The sequence below is a fragment of the Hipposideros armiger genome, unplaced genomic scaffold (assembly GCF_001890085.2).
Source record: "Hipposideros armiger isolate ML-2016 unplaced genomic scaffold, ASM189008v1 scaffold_723, whole genome shotgun sequence".
NCBI lineage: Eukaryota > Metazoa > Chordata > Mammalia > Chiroptera > Hipposideridae > Hipposideros > Hipposideros armiger.
In genome coordinates this window covers 584,367-600,319 of record NW_017732073.1, presented here as the reverse complement: position 1 = coordinate 600,319, position 15,953 = coordinate 584,367, and the positions used below count along the sequence as shown (strand labels likewise).

At 34.6% G+C, this 15,953-nt stretch overlaps 1 protein-coding gene across 1 annotated transcript in view; it reads left to right on the top strand.

Moving 5' to 3' along the window:
- Positions 1-15,953, top strand: part of NAALADL2 (N-acetylated alpha-linked acidic dipeptidase like 2) — a gene marked incomplete at its 5' end in the record, with an annotated part of 708,847 nt that overhangs the window by 340,426 nt on the left and 352,468 nt on the right. The window contains one exon of the mRNA XM_019627205.1: positions 13,639-13,782. Coding sequence (XP_019482750.1) covers positions 13,639-13,782 — 144 coding nt within the window. The remainder of the gene's footprint in view (positions 1-13,638; positions 13,783-15,953) is intronic.

Genomic DNA, 15,953 nt, shown 5'->3' with positions numbered 1-15,953 from the left:
GTATTCCATACAGAAATTATAGATTTTAATTTCACTATTAAAGAGAATTTTTCGTATTTCTGTTCTACTTCCCATTCATGTTTTTAACTATATATAACTCTAATTTGTCTTCCAGCTAACATTTGTATAATGAGTCTCACAGATATTATCTTACTTATATCTTACTTAAATCTCTTTTATCCAGAGGTAGGCTCAATTAATAACTGTACTTATTTTTGTCTACACATTATTATTTTCTCACTGAGGTTTTCTTTGTTGTTGTTTTTTAACACCTCAGCATTATATAAATTGCTAAACATATAAAATTAGCATAGAGGTGGATTCATGACAGTTTGTTGTGATTACATTTTTAAAGACTATGCATTTTCTATTAATAACTAAAACACAGATTTAGATTGTTGAATCTATATATTATGATATGGCAATAGTGTGACATTAGTTAACATTTTTATAATCCCTTATTGCTTATGGAGAACTATTCAATTTTAATATCAACATGGGGCAATATAGTTTGTATAACTATAATATGGAATCTTATAAATCTAACATGTTATTGACATTTTCATTGAAACTTGAAAGAATTTTGAATAGCTGAAATAAATCCTGAATGTATGCAGAAACTAGTTAACTGTCTTCTTTTGGACTGAAAAATGAATTTGACTTTAACATAACACATTCTAAAAATAGCCATCTCGCTTTCATATGATTTATATTTTCTTTGAAGCAACCTTGCAAGTGCATTGCTGTTTTTAGTTCATTTTATACTAAAGGCACTATGAGAAAGTGGACACGGACTGTCTTATTATCTGTTTGATTTGTGTATCTCAGCACACTCCACACGTTGGGCATGAGGCAGAAATGTTTATTTATTTCTTTTTCCCATGGGAACTTCAAAAGAATGAAAAGAGGTGACAGCAAGACAATATGCACGACCAGAAGGAGCAACAAGAGATTGCATTTGTTTTAGTTCTACTGGACAGTATATGGATAGTATTTGTCACTGAAATAATGTGGCTCATTTATATTGTACCTATTCTCTGTGGAGCTCAAAGCACTTTATGGGTACTCTCATTAATCCTAGAAGCTTGCTGTGAGCTAGGTATTTGGCAGCTTTTGTCCTCACTTTATGGCCTGCAGTTTAAAGGAAGTTACTTGTGCAGGTATTTACAAAGTGTTCAGGAAACAACCGATGGGGTTAACCAAGAAGGACTTTTTATTTTATCTGTAAAAGGTTAATAGTAATAATTGGCCAATGACACGAAATGCTAAATGTAATTACTTAAAATATGCTGACTCTCCTTTACCTCCAAGACAGTTTCCTACTGAATTTGTGTTAATAGAACTTTCATCCCTCTACACATCCAGGATTGAGATCTTAATTGCTTACCCTATTACTTCATTGCTACTACTTTGTTCAATGGGTTCCCAAGTCTTGACAATTCTCTTTTGCCAGGATTTTTTTTTTAATTCACTAGGGTGATAATAGTTAGTAAAATTACACAGGTTTCAAGTGTACAATTCTGTAATACATCATCTGTATATCACATTGTTTGTTCACCACCCAGAGTCAGTTCTTCCATCACCATATATTGGGTTGTCAGAAAAGTCATGACACATTTTTGCAACAAAAAACAGAAAAAACAAATCATGACTTTTTCGACAACCCAATATTTGATACCCTTTACCCTCATCTACCACCCCCCTCCCCGACTTACCCTCTGGTAACCACTAAACTATTGTCTGTATCTGTGAGTTTTTGTTTCTTTATTTGTTTGTCTTGTCCCTTTGTTTTCAGTTTTATATCTCACATATTAGTGAAATCATATGGTTCTCGACCTTTTTGTGTGATTTATTTTGATTAGCATAATAATCCATTTTGTCATAAATGGCAATATTTCATATTTTCTTATTTGCCAGTCTTTTCACATGGATCTTTACCTTTCTGCTTCCAGAGATATCCTAGTTCATGCACCTGTTACTTCTTGGTGAGAAACTGCAATAGCTTGTAACAATACTGACATCAAAACCTTAATTTTCGAGTCTGAAAGAAGCAGACTCTGGGCCCACTTCTGTTGCTTATGAGCCATGTGATTTTAACCATATGAAAGTGTCAGAGATTTGGAGTTATTTTTGTAAAATGGAGATAACAATAACTAGTTTGAAAAGTTGCATCACTATGTATAAAATATAAAAATGGAATGAGATAACATGCCAAACACCAAGATTTGTGTCTGGCACAAATGGAACCTATTTTTGTTTTCATTGTATTCCCTTTTCCAGTTCTGTTCCTTTCTGCATATCACCCTCAGATCAATATTTCTAAAATCTACTTTCACAGCACCAATCCTCTGTTAAAAGTGATATAAAAGTCCCCAGTACTTACTTAATATTCTCCACACTATTTAATCTATGATCCAAGGTCCACCGCTATAAGGATTCTATAAATCTACCTTAATCTACAACAAATATGATAATCTCCAGTTAACCATGGCTACTTGACGTTTCTTTTTCACACCTTTATTTTCCTACCACCGCTCATTTAATCCCATGGATTCTTTTCCCTGGAATCAATTCCCTTATACACATTTCTTTTTATATAGTTTGAAATATATAAGTTGTATAAAAAATTCTGTCAATGCCAAGATCACACACCATTGATGTGTGAGAACAGGTCTAGTAATGGTGCTTTAGGGCTTTAGCCACTGCTTTTAAAGCATCTCTTATTTCCCTGGGAGGAGTCAAGAAAAGTCACTTTTTGAAGCCAAGCTCTGACCACTAACCAGTCACAGGCCACTCCCAGGCCACTCACCCATTAGCAGTTTATTTTTGTTTCCACTGAGTTCAACACTATTCTTTACAGATATCTGTATCTCCCTTATTTGTGGTGTACATATTCCCTCAGTCCTGCTGAAGTCTTTTTGCCTTGCTGGTTCATTTGCCTGGTGAAAGACCTTGTGTTTTCTGGCCACTCTGAAACTGTGTCATTCACTGAATAGGTCATGAAGCTAGACGTTTGGATCTTCCGTCCCCTCCCAGCTCTTCTGCTGGACTGCCTGTTCCCATCCCAGACCGACTGCCACATATGCAATGAAATAGAGTTGACAGACAGGGTCCTGTTCTTGCTCTGGAATAACTTTATGGACTTTATCTTTTCCAGTTATTTAAGATCTTACTCATTGCCTACCTCTTCTAAGAAACATTCACGATGTTAACTAAGAGCAATCCAAAAGATTCTTGATATGTAGCGCAGGGTATAATATTACATCACTGAATTGTTAGGAAGATGCAATGAAGAAGCCAGAAAGAAAAGCTAGGGCAAAGTGAATAATCTCGAATTTTGTTCCAGCTTCATTATTGTAGAAAAGCTTACTTGGTCCTATTACGAAGTCCTACACACAAAAGTTAACAAACACACCATTCCTATCCTTAAAGAGCACCCTGCCTGTTCACTGGGCTACTACACTGAGCACAGCCACATAGCCTTGCCTCACACTGTGCCATTACAGCCTTTGCTGTGACTTCAAAGAAGACTTACTATTTAGTGAGGTAAACTTTCGATACACTACAACATTACCTTAGTAAGAAAATAGAAAAAAGTAAGCAAATAAGCAAATCATTATTTTAGTTTTTTGTTGGTTTTTGTTTTTTTTGTGCTTTTTTTTTAACTTAGATCTCATTTTATAAACTACTTAAACTACTTTGAGGAAATATACATGCTCAATAAATTTCTAAATTACATTCAACAAATTATATAGGGCTTTTCTGTGAGAAAATTATCATATGTCTAAATGCAGAAGAAAGCTTATTAATAGAATATTTCTAACTAGGCTTCTATGCACAAACAGTTCTGGGCTTATTAACTGAGGGGATTCTCTCCTGCCCCCAAAGGCCCATGTTTAAAAATGTCCTTTTTCTTTTTTCCCCCGAGTGTATCTTCTAATATACACGATCACTACAGCAATGTACTGGAGTGCTGTTTTTTCAGTCACAATTCTATGTGTGATTAATAGTGAAAAATAATTTTAATGATATTGAAAGGAATTTGATAAGCCAGGAGGGGAATTTATTAAAGTCTTTCATATGACCCATTCCAAATATGAGTGACTTTTCTGTAACTAGAGTGGAATATTCACCCAAAATTTAGATGTAACCATGTAAATACAAGCAGCCTCTTTCAACATCAAAATGAGAAAGATTTCTATTAATTCCTGTCAGGATTATAAAGTACTGGATGGTATTTAGAAACACATTTTAGGGAGGAAACTATGAGTTTATTTAAATGATCATTCATGGACAAATTTAGAATTAAAATCTTAGAAATGGGAATCCTTAGACATTGTATATATAATGAGTTTAAGGCTATAAAAGAGATGAAATTTTTCCCAGATTCACTTCCCAGTTAGAGACAGAGCAAGGACCAGATATTCATTGGTCCCTGGACTCCAGACCAGTGTCCCTTAAGGGGTCAGCATTTCCATGCCCAAAACAGAAAATACACAAGACACTATGAAGAGTTGGGAAGACTTTCATGGTGAGAGCTCATTTAATCTAACATCTAGATCAGGAAAGCAAGTGTTAATTATTTTCCACTTGTCTTAATAGAAAACAACTGAAAAATAAGTACATCTATAAACAAAGCACTGGTTTTCGGCATGTTCTTCTAATCAGTTTCTTAAAATAGTGTATTCTCATTACAGTCTGGTACGAATAATTTTATTGTAAATTAATGGTTATGTATTTTCAGAACAATGAAACAAAACAAGCAAAACACATGCATACGGTTTATTTGCTATCTTTTAAAAAATGCAAACTACTCTTTCTCTAAAACGAGAAACTTTGCAAATCATTCCAATGTTCATACCCTTCAAGTTTGAGATGGAAGGTTCTCAGGGGAATGCCCCTCAAGAGGATTGCTTTGCTTATAATATATGTAATGTGCAGATGGCCAACTATTCCAGTTATGAATCTAGACTACTCTCTTCAAAGTAAAGAACCAACTAGATATTTTATCTCTCTCTTAGTTTCTTTTTCTTATGATATAGTTTATGGTTTATTTCCAAATATTCACGTTCTGGCAATGCTTTAGGGACTGAAATGGTCTTGGCATAGACAAATGATGAATACAAAAGAATAGAGATGTTTAAAATTATATGAAATAGGGAATCTGTTCTCATATAGCCAATTCTTCTGAAACAGAATTAAAAAAGCATTTGTCAGTATTGACTATTACTACTGCAGTTGTACATGTTAATTTTCACATAAAATGGCAAATTCATAAATATAAATTCAATGAGATAAAAACCTATGTCAAAGGAAGGCCTGTTTCTTGAGTAGAAGGGGCCAGACTACAAAAATGTTTTTAGAACACATATTAATCATGACCATCATCTTCCTGAAACAAATGAATGTACTTTGTCTTTGAAGTAATTATAGTAATGTGATTAAAGCCATGAAAATTTAAAAATATTTATAAAAATACATTTTTATAATTCTATAAATAATAACTTAATTATAGGACACACCAGATTTCAATGAATATAATTAAATATTATGATTATGTTCTGTATAATGACCAAAATCGAGCATAGCACCTCTCTATTAATCAAAACTTTTAAATACAATAATAAAAACTATTCTGTAATTGAATATTTGTCAAGTTTAGTACAAATTCCAAGGCTGCATAGCCATAAATATACAGAGATAAAGGCATATTCATTTGAGGGAAGAAAATGATGGTAATTTATGTTTTCAGGTTCTTTGCCCCAAATAATTTCAATTTACCGATATAAATCTCAAGTTTATATATCTAAACATAAAACAAAAATATTTTTAAATTTCAGAAAAGTGGTCTAGCTCTTCTTGAGCCTCTGTCATAATCCTGTTCCATACCTTTTAATAAGCTAATTAGAAAGGGAGAACCCAAAATAAATGAGTAAATATTAACATAAATAGTAACAAAGACTTTTCCTTTGTACTACTTTTTAAAATAAAATTGTACTCTACATAATCTGTATGCTCTTTTAATACCAGAATATATTGACATTTGCTTTACTAATGAGTATGTTACTTTCTACTTCCTTTAAAGTAAAAGTAAATGTTTTTTTACAACACATTAGCTAATCGTTAAAATAATATTTACTGAGGAACATGGCAGGATGCTTTAACTTAAGACAGGATCAATGAAGTGAGGAGATGAGACTGTAGCTTCCTTTTTAGGATTTTGTGATTACAAGTTTATATCATGAGTCATGAGTTTTAGGCTTCTGATTAGATAAAACGAAATTATTCACTTGAACATTGGTATGATCATTCACCCAAAAACAGTCACTGAGCAACTACTTTTTACTATACAGTGTGCTAAGCCATGGAAATAAGCAGTGGATGAGCCCCCAAGAAGCTTACACTCTGGTCAGTAAGCAGAAAGTAAGAAGGAAATTAGAACAGAGCAAAGTTTATTAAATATGTAAGCAACAATCTATGCGGGAGCACATACAGGGACTAAGCTTCCCAAAATAAGTAACATCTAAGAGTTGAGTAAACTGGCATCAGCCAGTGTTTAAACCTGCAATTTATATGAGACTGAGGGGAGGCAGGAGATATGTTATTTAAAGAAATAGTAAATTTCATTTTAATTATGAGAATAACTATATGTAATAAAAATCCTATGTGGTAAAAAATATACAAGGTTTGTCAATTAAGTTCACGAACTCATCCTAGAAAATAGTGCTACATACCTCATTGCTGAATATCACTATGGTCATCTTCAAAGTACTCCCCTTGGGAAACTATGCGCTGACGCCAGTGCCTAGTCCACCCTTCAAAACAATTTTGGAACTCTTTTTCTGGAATGGCCATCAGAGCTGTCATCGTATTACCCTTCATGTCCTAAATGTCATCAAAATGTCTTCCTTTCAATATTTCCTTTATCTTAGGGTAAAGAAAGAAGTCATTGGGGACAGATCAGGTGAGCAGGGAGGGTGTTCCCATACAGTTATTTGTTTACTGGCTAAAAACTCTCTCACAGACAGTGCTGTATAAGCTATTGCATTGTCGTGATGCAAGAGTCATGAATTGTTGGTGAAAAGTTCGGGTCGTCTAACTTTTTATGCAGCCTTTTCAGTACTTCCAAATAGTAAACTTGGTTAACTATTTGTCCATTTGGTATAAATTCATTATGAATAATCACTCTGATATCAAAAAAGATTAGCAACATTGTTGCAACAAGTTCGCGACTTTTTCAGACCTCGCATACATGAGTATATGTGTGTGTGTATGTATATATACACATAGAGATAGACAGAGAGTGCAGAAAAGCTCAGAGAAGAAAGCATAGCACAAAACACATTTAAGTATTATTTTATTTTTAACAATAACCTAAACAACACAGAGCTGAATTTGACTAGCTTGAGGGATGATGGTGATATTTGTAGCCAGCGGGTTATGAGATACTGAAATAATAAAGGATCAGCTAGTGATATTTACAAGGATAACAAAATGATTGGGCAATTTAGTGCACTGGTCATTTCAAGGAAACAACTGTAAATTTAGTGAGCTAAGATAAAAATGAAGCAACAATTGCGCCAGTTATGTAACGGTCTGATTTCTGTCAAAGTGACAGTCCTCTGGAGAAAGTTAAATAAAATATTCTGGGATAATATCACTGATGTCAACTTGTTCATTTGATAGTTGGGTATGTTTCATTAAAATGTGACACAGAATGTGTTTTCAAAATCTCTCCTTTTAAAAATCTCTGATTGCTTGGTTCTCTGGCAAAGTATTTACGCTTTACATTTGTCAGTCATTTCCTATAATTCATTATACTAGTTGAGGATATAGAAAAGAAAAAAGAAGTCAAATCAGTTAGCTATTACAATATTTATTCATGACTGAAATAGTGTTTTAAATATCATTTTGATCTTTGAATTACCAAATTTATTTTTGAGGAAAGAGCAAAAACAAAAAGAAATTCTCTCAGTCTAATTTAAACTTCTTATTTAGTATTTAGTAGCATATGAACAGACTTGTTCTCGATTTTGAAGAAGACTCTGAGAAAACTATTGATTTGGGGTTTATTGACATAATCAAAGGCTCTGTCATCTTTAATTCTGGGTTAGATGAGCAAACACAGTCTATTATTCTTCATCCCCTTCATCATGTTTTTTATATCTTCTTTGCTACAAAAAAATGGTTAATTGCGCTGTGGAAAAATATATGATTCAGGCCAGTGCTTATCTAATGTGCATATGAATCACCAGGGGATCTTGTTAGATTACAGGTTCTGATCCAGAAGGTGTGGGGTCGAGCCTGAGGTTCTGCATTTGTAATGAGTTCCCAGGTCATGTCAGTGTTGCTTGTCCAAGGGCTACACAGTGATTATAAAGGAAGCACATGTCTTGTATTTATACACACCCACAGAGTCAGGTGCTGAGGCTTGAGTTATATCCCTCAGTTCAGAAATTGTGCCCAAAAGTGCTGGCAGCTAACAGAGTTCATGTTTTCTTTACACACATAAGCAGATATGATTGGCATGGTTATTAACAGTTTGAAGAAGCATAATGCAAAAGCTGTTACATTTGTACAATTAGAAAACATTTTACTTATTTTTAACCGCATTTCTTCTACATTTCACCCATGTGGTTCAGGCTCTCGAACTCTGAGCTAATGTACTCTTTATTTCAGTAAATCAGCACCTTGGTTGTTCAGGTATAGTAGTGGGGATGGAAATATCATAGTGAAATTATTTATATGTTATCTTTCAAAAAGTGAGTCAGTGTTGATGTCAAACTTGGAGCTATATACCCAATTTCCTCTTTTTTACTATATGCATGTGGCGTTGTATCAGGGATTGGATTATTGATGTGATGGATCAATTTGAATCTTTATCTGAATTACAAAGGGTACCTAAAGTGAAGAGAGAACTAGCTATTTACTAAAATAACAGTTAGTATTAGTCAGTCTTTACTGAGCATACACAATGTACAGGTTATGATATAAATGCTGCAGTCTAAAAGTTAGAGTGCTAAAATATAATGTCAAAACATTTTCTGTAAGGTACCCTTTGCATCAAGGCATATAATCTTCCTGATTTTAATTCCATATCTAATGGATTCATATAGTTAATAAATGTGTTTTAAAATATAGTTGAATAAAAATTGCATGTGTTTGCTTTTATTCAAAGCCTCTTAATAATATAAGAAAATGAAATTGTTCTCTAAGCTTTTTTTTCAGTAAACACGTTTTTAAGAAAAAAGAAAAACTTTATATTTTAAACTTAGTGTCCTGTAAAGTCCTGCTTTTAGTATGTGCTCTCAAAATTGAATTGCTTGTCAAATTTCCATTAAGCTGAAGGTGAAAAATTAATGAACCACTTACTTCAGATATTTCAAAACTAATGCAAGTGTATTAGTCATGCAGCACAACAAATCAAAGATTTGGGGATGTTCAATTATCGTTTTGGGTTCACTCATATTTAACTTTTAAATGCATTATTTCATATGCTTAATAGAGCATTTTAGAGAAAAAAGGAATCCAGTTATTGATTTTTTTTTATTCACAGGTAAATATATCTCAAATGATTTTATTTATAGAAATACTTACCCCCCCATGTCCCCCTCCCACACACAAGTAACTTTAGAGCAAAGTTAATCAGTGAGTTGATAGGGATGTATGAGTTTTGAAAATCTGTGTAACATGCCTGCTGCGGGAGAGTAATTAGCTCAGGAGAAAGCAGGAATATATAGCAAGCATGGGATTAATAGAATTATAATTTTTCAGTTGTATCTCTGCTCCATTTTCTAGGCATTCAGAAAACAGTAAAATAGAATCATTGTAACTATTTTTCATAGAATTGTGATTCTTTTATTTTTCCTGTAATTATTGAACTCCTGTCATGTTCCTGGCAATGTGCTAGGCATTGAGCATCACACAATGGGGTAGAAGACTTGGTCCTTGTCTTGAAGAAATTTAAGGTTTAGAGGGAAATACAAAGTGTTTTTACCCAGTGGTAATGTTAATTAGAAATGGCAGGCACTGCAAAAAAGGTAGCGATATAGCATATAGAGCTGAGGGTTTCTGAGAAATCTTTACAGTGACTTGTGAGTTGGGCCTTGAAGGAAGTGGATAGTTAGACATGTGCAATGCATAAGTAGAGCAAGGGAAGTGGAAGGAATGACTTAAGTGAAACATAGAGGATATAAATCATAGTATGTAGGAGGACAGCTTAAATTTTAGTGTAAGATGTATGGAGTGGAAGAATGGCAAATAATGTTGAAAATATAGGGTTTGAGATTGTGAGGGGCTTTGCACAGCAAGCTAAAGGGTTGAATATTTCAACTTGGGAGAGTTCAAATCATACAACATTTTAAGAAGTTTCATTTTCTGTTGGGAATGTGTCAGCACGTAACATCCACAAAAAGTTCAAAATAACAGATTGCATGTTTCTCCTAAATACTACAGTAGACCTCCCCCATCCTCAGGGGATATGTTCCAAGACCCCCAGTGGATGCCTGAAGTCATGGATGTTACTGAACCCTATATATACTATCTTATTTTGCTATACATACATACCTATGATAAAGTTTAATCTATAAATTAGACACAGTAAGAGATTAACAATAACTAATAATATAATAGCACCATGATAACAATACTCTTTAAGAAAAGTTAAATGAATGTGGTCTCTCTCTCTCTCTCTCTCTCTGATAACTGATCTGCTAACCAAGATGGCTACTAAGTGACTAGCAGATGAGTAGTGCATACAGTGTGGATATGATGTACAAGAGGATGCGTCATGTCCTGGGCAGTGGTGAGTGGGTTGGTGAGAGATTTCATTATGCCACTCAGAACAGTGCACAATTTAAAATTTATGAATTTTTTATATCTGGAGTTTTCCATTTAATATTTTCAGACCACAGTTGACTGTGGGTAGCTGAAACCTCGAAAAGTGAAACCATGGATAAGGAGGGACCAGTGTATTTCATTGTCTCATGTATAGTAAAAGTTTTGAAGGTCATGGCTGAGGAAGAAATTGCATGCTGGGAGAAGCACAGTGAGATGGCTATACCAAGGCTTCCCAGCTGGTGTGCTGAAGCACACTGTTTATGCCTTGAGATATTTATCACTATGACTCCAGGTGTAGCCTAGAGCAGCATACTCAGCACTAGTCACTTGTGGCTGAGAGCAATTTCTTTGTGGTCTGAAAACCCCCTGTCGTCCTCAGCAAGCTATACAGCTACTAGCATCTTCTGTGTGAAATAGGACCTGGTTCGTGGGCATGCAACCTGTATAGTCTCAGGGCCCCCACTTAGAAGGACCCACACTTGGTGCAATGCTCTGCTATTGCTATGTTGAAAATGTTTATACTTTTTGACTAAGAAGTTCCATATTGCCACTGTGCTCTGGGCCCTGCCAATTATACAGCCAGTCTCGGTATTATAACCTGAAAATGATTAGGAAGGAAAGAACTACACCATGGTTAAAATGCACTGCCATATATCCGTATAAAAGGGGTACTAAATTACTAGGGCATCAGTGTGCTTATATAACAAAACTGATACTAAGCTTGAATCTTCATTTTTATTTTTTGAAAGCCATGGCTTCTATGGTTGCCACAGGCCTAAGCTAGATATCATTTTTTAGCCTTGTGGTTTTCCTGTTGATAAATTAAGGAAACACTTCTGTAACATATTTTCTCATTTATAATCTGCCTCCTGGAGCCTGGATGCCACTATCACAGAGTTCTGTACCCCCTGTGGTCCTATCAAATTAAATTCTGAGAAAACCTTTGGCAATTATTTTCTCTAATAAAAGTTCTGAAAAATATAGCTCTGTGTTCGTAAACATTATTGGCTGTCTGATAGACTCATTCCATTGTATATTTCCTTTTCTCAGTCAGGATAAATATATAAACTAAATAAGTATCTGTTAGTTCTTTCCATAAGCACAGTTTAGTGTTTTTTTTTCTCCATTCTCTTTACTTGGAGTACTTGTGTATGTTTGTCTTACTCATGTTATCATAGCTGTTTTTCCTTTTTATTTACATTTTATTTTCTCAAATATGCAGATGAGTATAAATTGTCAAATATTTCTACAAAGCTTACTTTATGAAAATGTCCCCTTTCCCCATGCTTCCTTGCATGCTCTCTCCCCTCTGTCTCCCAAAGACAAATACTTCACTTCTTTTAACCTTTTTAATTGTCACCTACTGTATATATTCATCTCTCAGTCTCTCAATAGTGTGTTTAAGACTTAAATTTATATTTCAGTTTTATCTATTATATCGACTTACTACTATGGGAGATAAAGATTTAATTTTCTTTCACAATTCTCCATGTACACTAAACCCTGGCTTTTTCCCTTTTCTCTTTTTTCCTATAGAATGACGCCAATTTTGTGTTAAAAAGTCCTTGTTTATATTATTATGATTGTGTAAATATTATTCACATCCTATGACAGTTACATGTCTTTCTTGAAAAATGTTTTGCTCCCTTTGAAGCTAATAATTTTCTCATTTTATAAATTTCTGTGTATCTAGAAACTCTTCAATTGCTAACTCTCTGATCTCACGGTAAATGTTCTCTCAATACATATATGGTATTTCCATTATTTTTATCTTCTCAGAGACCTCCCTCCCCAAGTCTTCTGACCCCCCCATCCCTAGCCTCACTAGATCTGCTGAGGGTGTGGCCTCTTAGCCTTGTCCTCGGATGAGAGTGCATACTTAAGAATGAAATATGGGCAGAATTTATTGACTTATGGATTTTAACATAGGTGAGTTTTTTTTATTGGTAGGCCTCCAGATTTCCCATATATATATATATATATATATTCCATTGACCCTGTCATATTTACTAGAAGTGAATCTTCTATTGCCCTAACTGCTAAAGGGAGGATTCTGGGCGCCAAGAGAGTAAATCATCTGGAGAGTCTCAGCAACTGTAACACCATCCCATTTTAAGTATGAGACTCACCCATCACTGTGTCTGCTGTCTCTCTGCTCAGTGTCCCACTTTATTTTCTGCTGGAGGGATGGACCGAGGGACAGGCACTGTTCCCATTGACTAGGTGAGTGAGGGGCTCAGGAGGAGAGACCCCTTCACAATCAGAATTCCATCACATCCTCCTGACTCTAGCCCCTCCTTTACCCCGACTTTACTAGGCACCTGGTATTGTCAACCCCTATGCCTTTCTAAGTTCTGTGGTACAAATTGTTTTGCTTTCCAGTTTCCTCCATCTGCTGCCTTAGGTTTTGGTCTCCTTGGTCTGTTATATCAGTTGATACTTACTCATCAGCTTTCCAGCTTCTAGAATCTCATTGCCATGGTCTCTTTCATTCTCTTGGCCCCTGTAAATTTATGCTTTTTTTATTCCTTTATTGTCACTTCAGTGAGAAGGGAGGTAAGTACATGTGTACAATCTGCTGCCGTTAACTAGGATACATAATAGTATTAATAGTTGGACTGAATTTTTATTATGAAGTACTTCAAATCATTTTTATTAAGTAAACAGAGTATAACTAAAGAATAAACAAACTGAAGTGAACTTGCCACTTAATTTAAATACCTATTACAAAAATTTTTTCTTCAAGTGTTTTTAATTTAACTTGACTAAGGCTTCTGTTGTTTTCTCTTTTGAATACAGGTGGAAGCTTTAGACAAAACCGATCAAACCTCACCTCTCTACTAGTGCAACCCATCTCAGCATCACTGGTTGCAAAGCTGATCTCTTTCCCGAAAGACAGAACCAAAAATGGGGTCTGTAGCCCCCTAGAACTTCCAAATAATGGTAAAGTATTTAATGTCTTTCTGTGTGTCTTGTAGTTTTTGTTAGGACCATGATCATTTTTAATCTCTTAAATTGACATATTTAAGGTTGTTCTTTAAGAAAAAAAATTATCGTTGATAAGGTAAGCACTTATTTCTCTTCTCTGGCTCTTTAAGGGACATTTTTAAAAGGAATTTTGATAAAGAGTGAGAGTTGACTAAACTGAGCGATTGAAAGAAAAAAGAAACACACGTTGAACTGCAACAAAGAAAAGCAGCTTTACAAGTAAAGCATTTTGTACTTTCATGAAATCTGCTTAACGTAGCTTCCCGGTTTCAGCTTCAGCAGTCTTGTTGCCTGCCAAGATTCAGCTGATAGCAGTCAGCTATCTGGGGTATGAAGTCTTTTAGTAAAAAGCATTAAAGCCTAATTCCTGCAATTGACTAAAAATCCCTCTGTCTTTACGCATCATTGCCCGAGAGATGCTTCTTGTACTGCAGTGTAGTTTGTCAGCCTTGTTGGACCGCAAAGGATGAAACTGAAGTAGTTAAGCTACCTGCAGCGGGGTGCAAGCCACGGGCTGCCTCTTATGTCTGCCTCCAGCCTCAGCATTAGAGCTCTAAAGAGGAGACTTTCTTTACATATGGTTCAATTCGTATCTAGTCGCTGTGAAATTCAACTTCAGGGGCTCTGTTTTTGTGTCTGGACCCAGAGGCTCAAATACCATTGTTTTATCTCACCTGTTCTTCTCTTGACTACAAAAGCATTAAAAAAAAAAAAAAAGGTTTTGAAAAAACCTAAAAAATAAATCTGAATACTTTCAGAATTCCCCTCTAATAGGACCTACTCTTTTCAAAGCCCTATGGGGTGAGAGATTCCTAAGCTGATTATTGATTGAGCAAAGTGGGAAATATAGTAGATAACAACGATAAGCCTGTATCCTCAAAGCAGATTGAAGAGTTAAGCCCTGAAGGAGCTGATTTGTTTGGTTATTTTTGTCCTGTATTCTATGCCCACAAATTTATCACGGGCTCTATTTGTTAAAATATGTACAGAACATTGTAATAATAGTTTGGTAGTAAGGAAAGCACTGGAGATCTAAAACACTAGATTTAAACCCAGATTTAATGAAACAATTAATTCAGTAGTCAGGGCCCCCCATGTGTCCAGCCACCGTCCTGTCCTCAGTGAGCTGACAGTTCCCATATTAGCTCCATGACTGCTCATATACCATCTCCCCATTGGGAACCATCTACAGAAAGATATCTAAACTTCCAGCATCTCAATTTGTCCTGCGAATCGAATTATGATATATCTCTGAGTATACTTTGTGTACTGTAAAATGTTACGCTAAGCAAGTGTCTTCCTTATCAAATAACTATGTCAGTACCCTCCACAATATGTTGAATGCCTGTGTAATAATTGCATAGCTAACCAAAATAGCACTCTCCAGCTTCATCTCTCCAATAATTTAGCAACATGTATGATGCTTAGAAGAAATATTGAGATATATATTGAAGCCTGTTTATAACTCTAGTTTAAAGAAACAACAAGATAGGCCTGCTTTTCAAAGAATTATGCTGTATCAACTTTTTCTCATGGGTGTAGTAATTATTATTGTTTTTAGAAAAATTCAGAGATATAGTTAAATCAAGAAGATATTTCATGTTATCATGGGTCCCTCTGTCATCTTTTTTTAATATAAAGTATTACATGTAGATTTCCCAAATACTGATTGAACAGCATGAGTGAGATGTTAAATCTAAACTAATCTTAATGTAGGATCATGACTCTTTACCCCAGTGTTTTGAACAATAATACTCATGATGCAGCCAAAATAATTAACTCTTAAGTTTTCTCATAAACACGTAAATACGCTAGTTGGTCACTATGGTATATATCAGGATGGGACATGAAAAGGACACAGAATGAGTTGCTTTATTTGGGGACAATAAGTGCAACACTTATGTTGTATGGATTAAAAAAAGCAAAGCATAGCATAATTATATCATAATGTTGCATTTTCTAAATACAGCCCTGAGCTTTAATGTGGAAAAATCTTCACTCAGAAGTGTAGACAGGAGTACGTGAAATATGTGTGCAAATCAACTAATTATTTATCTTACCTATTTAACCATTTATATATACATATATATATATATATATATATATATATATATATATATATATAT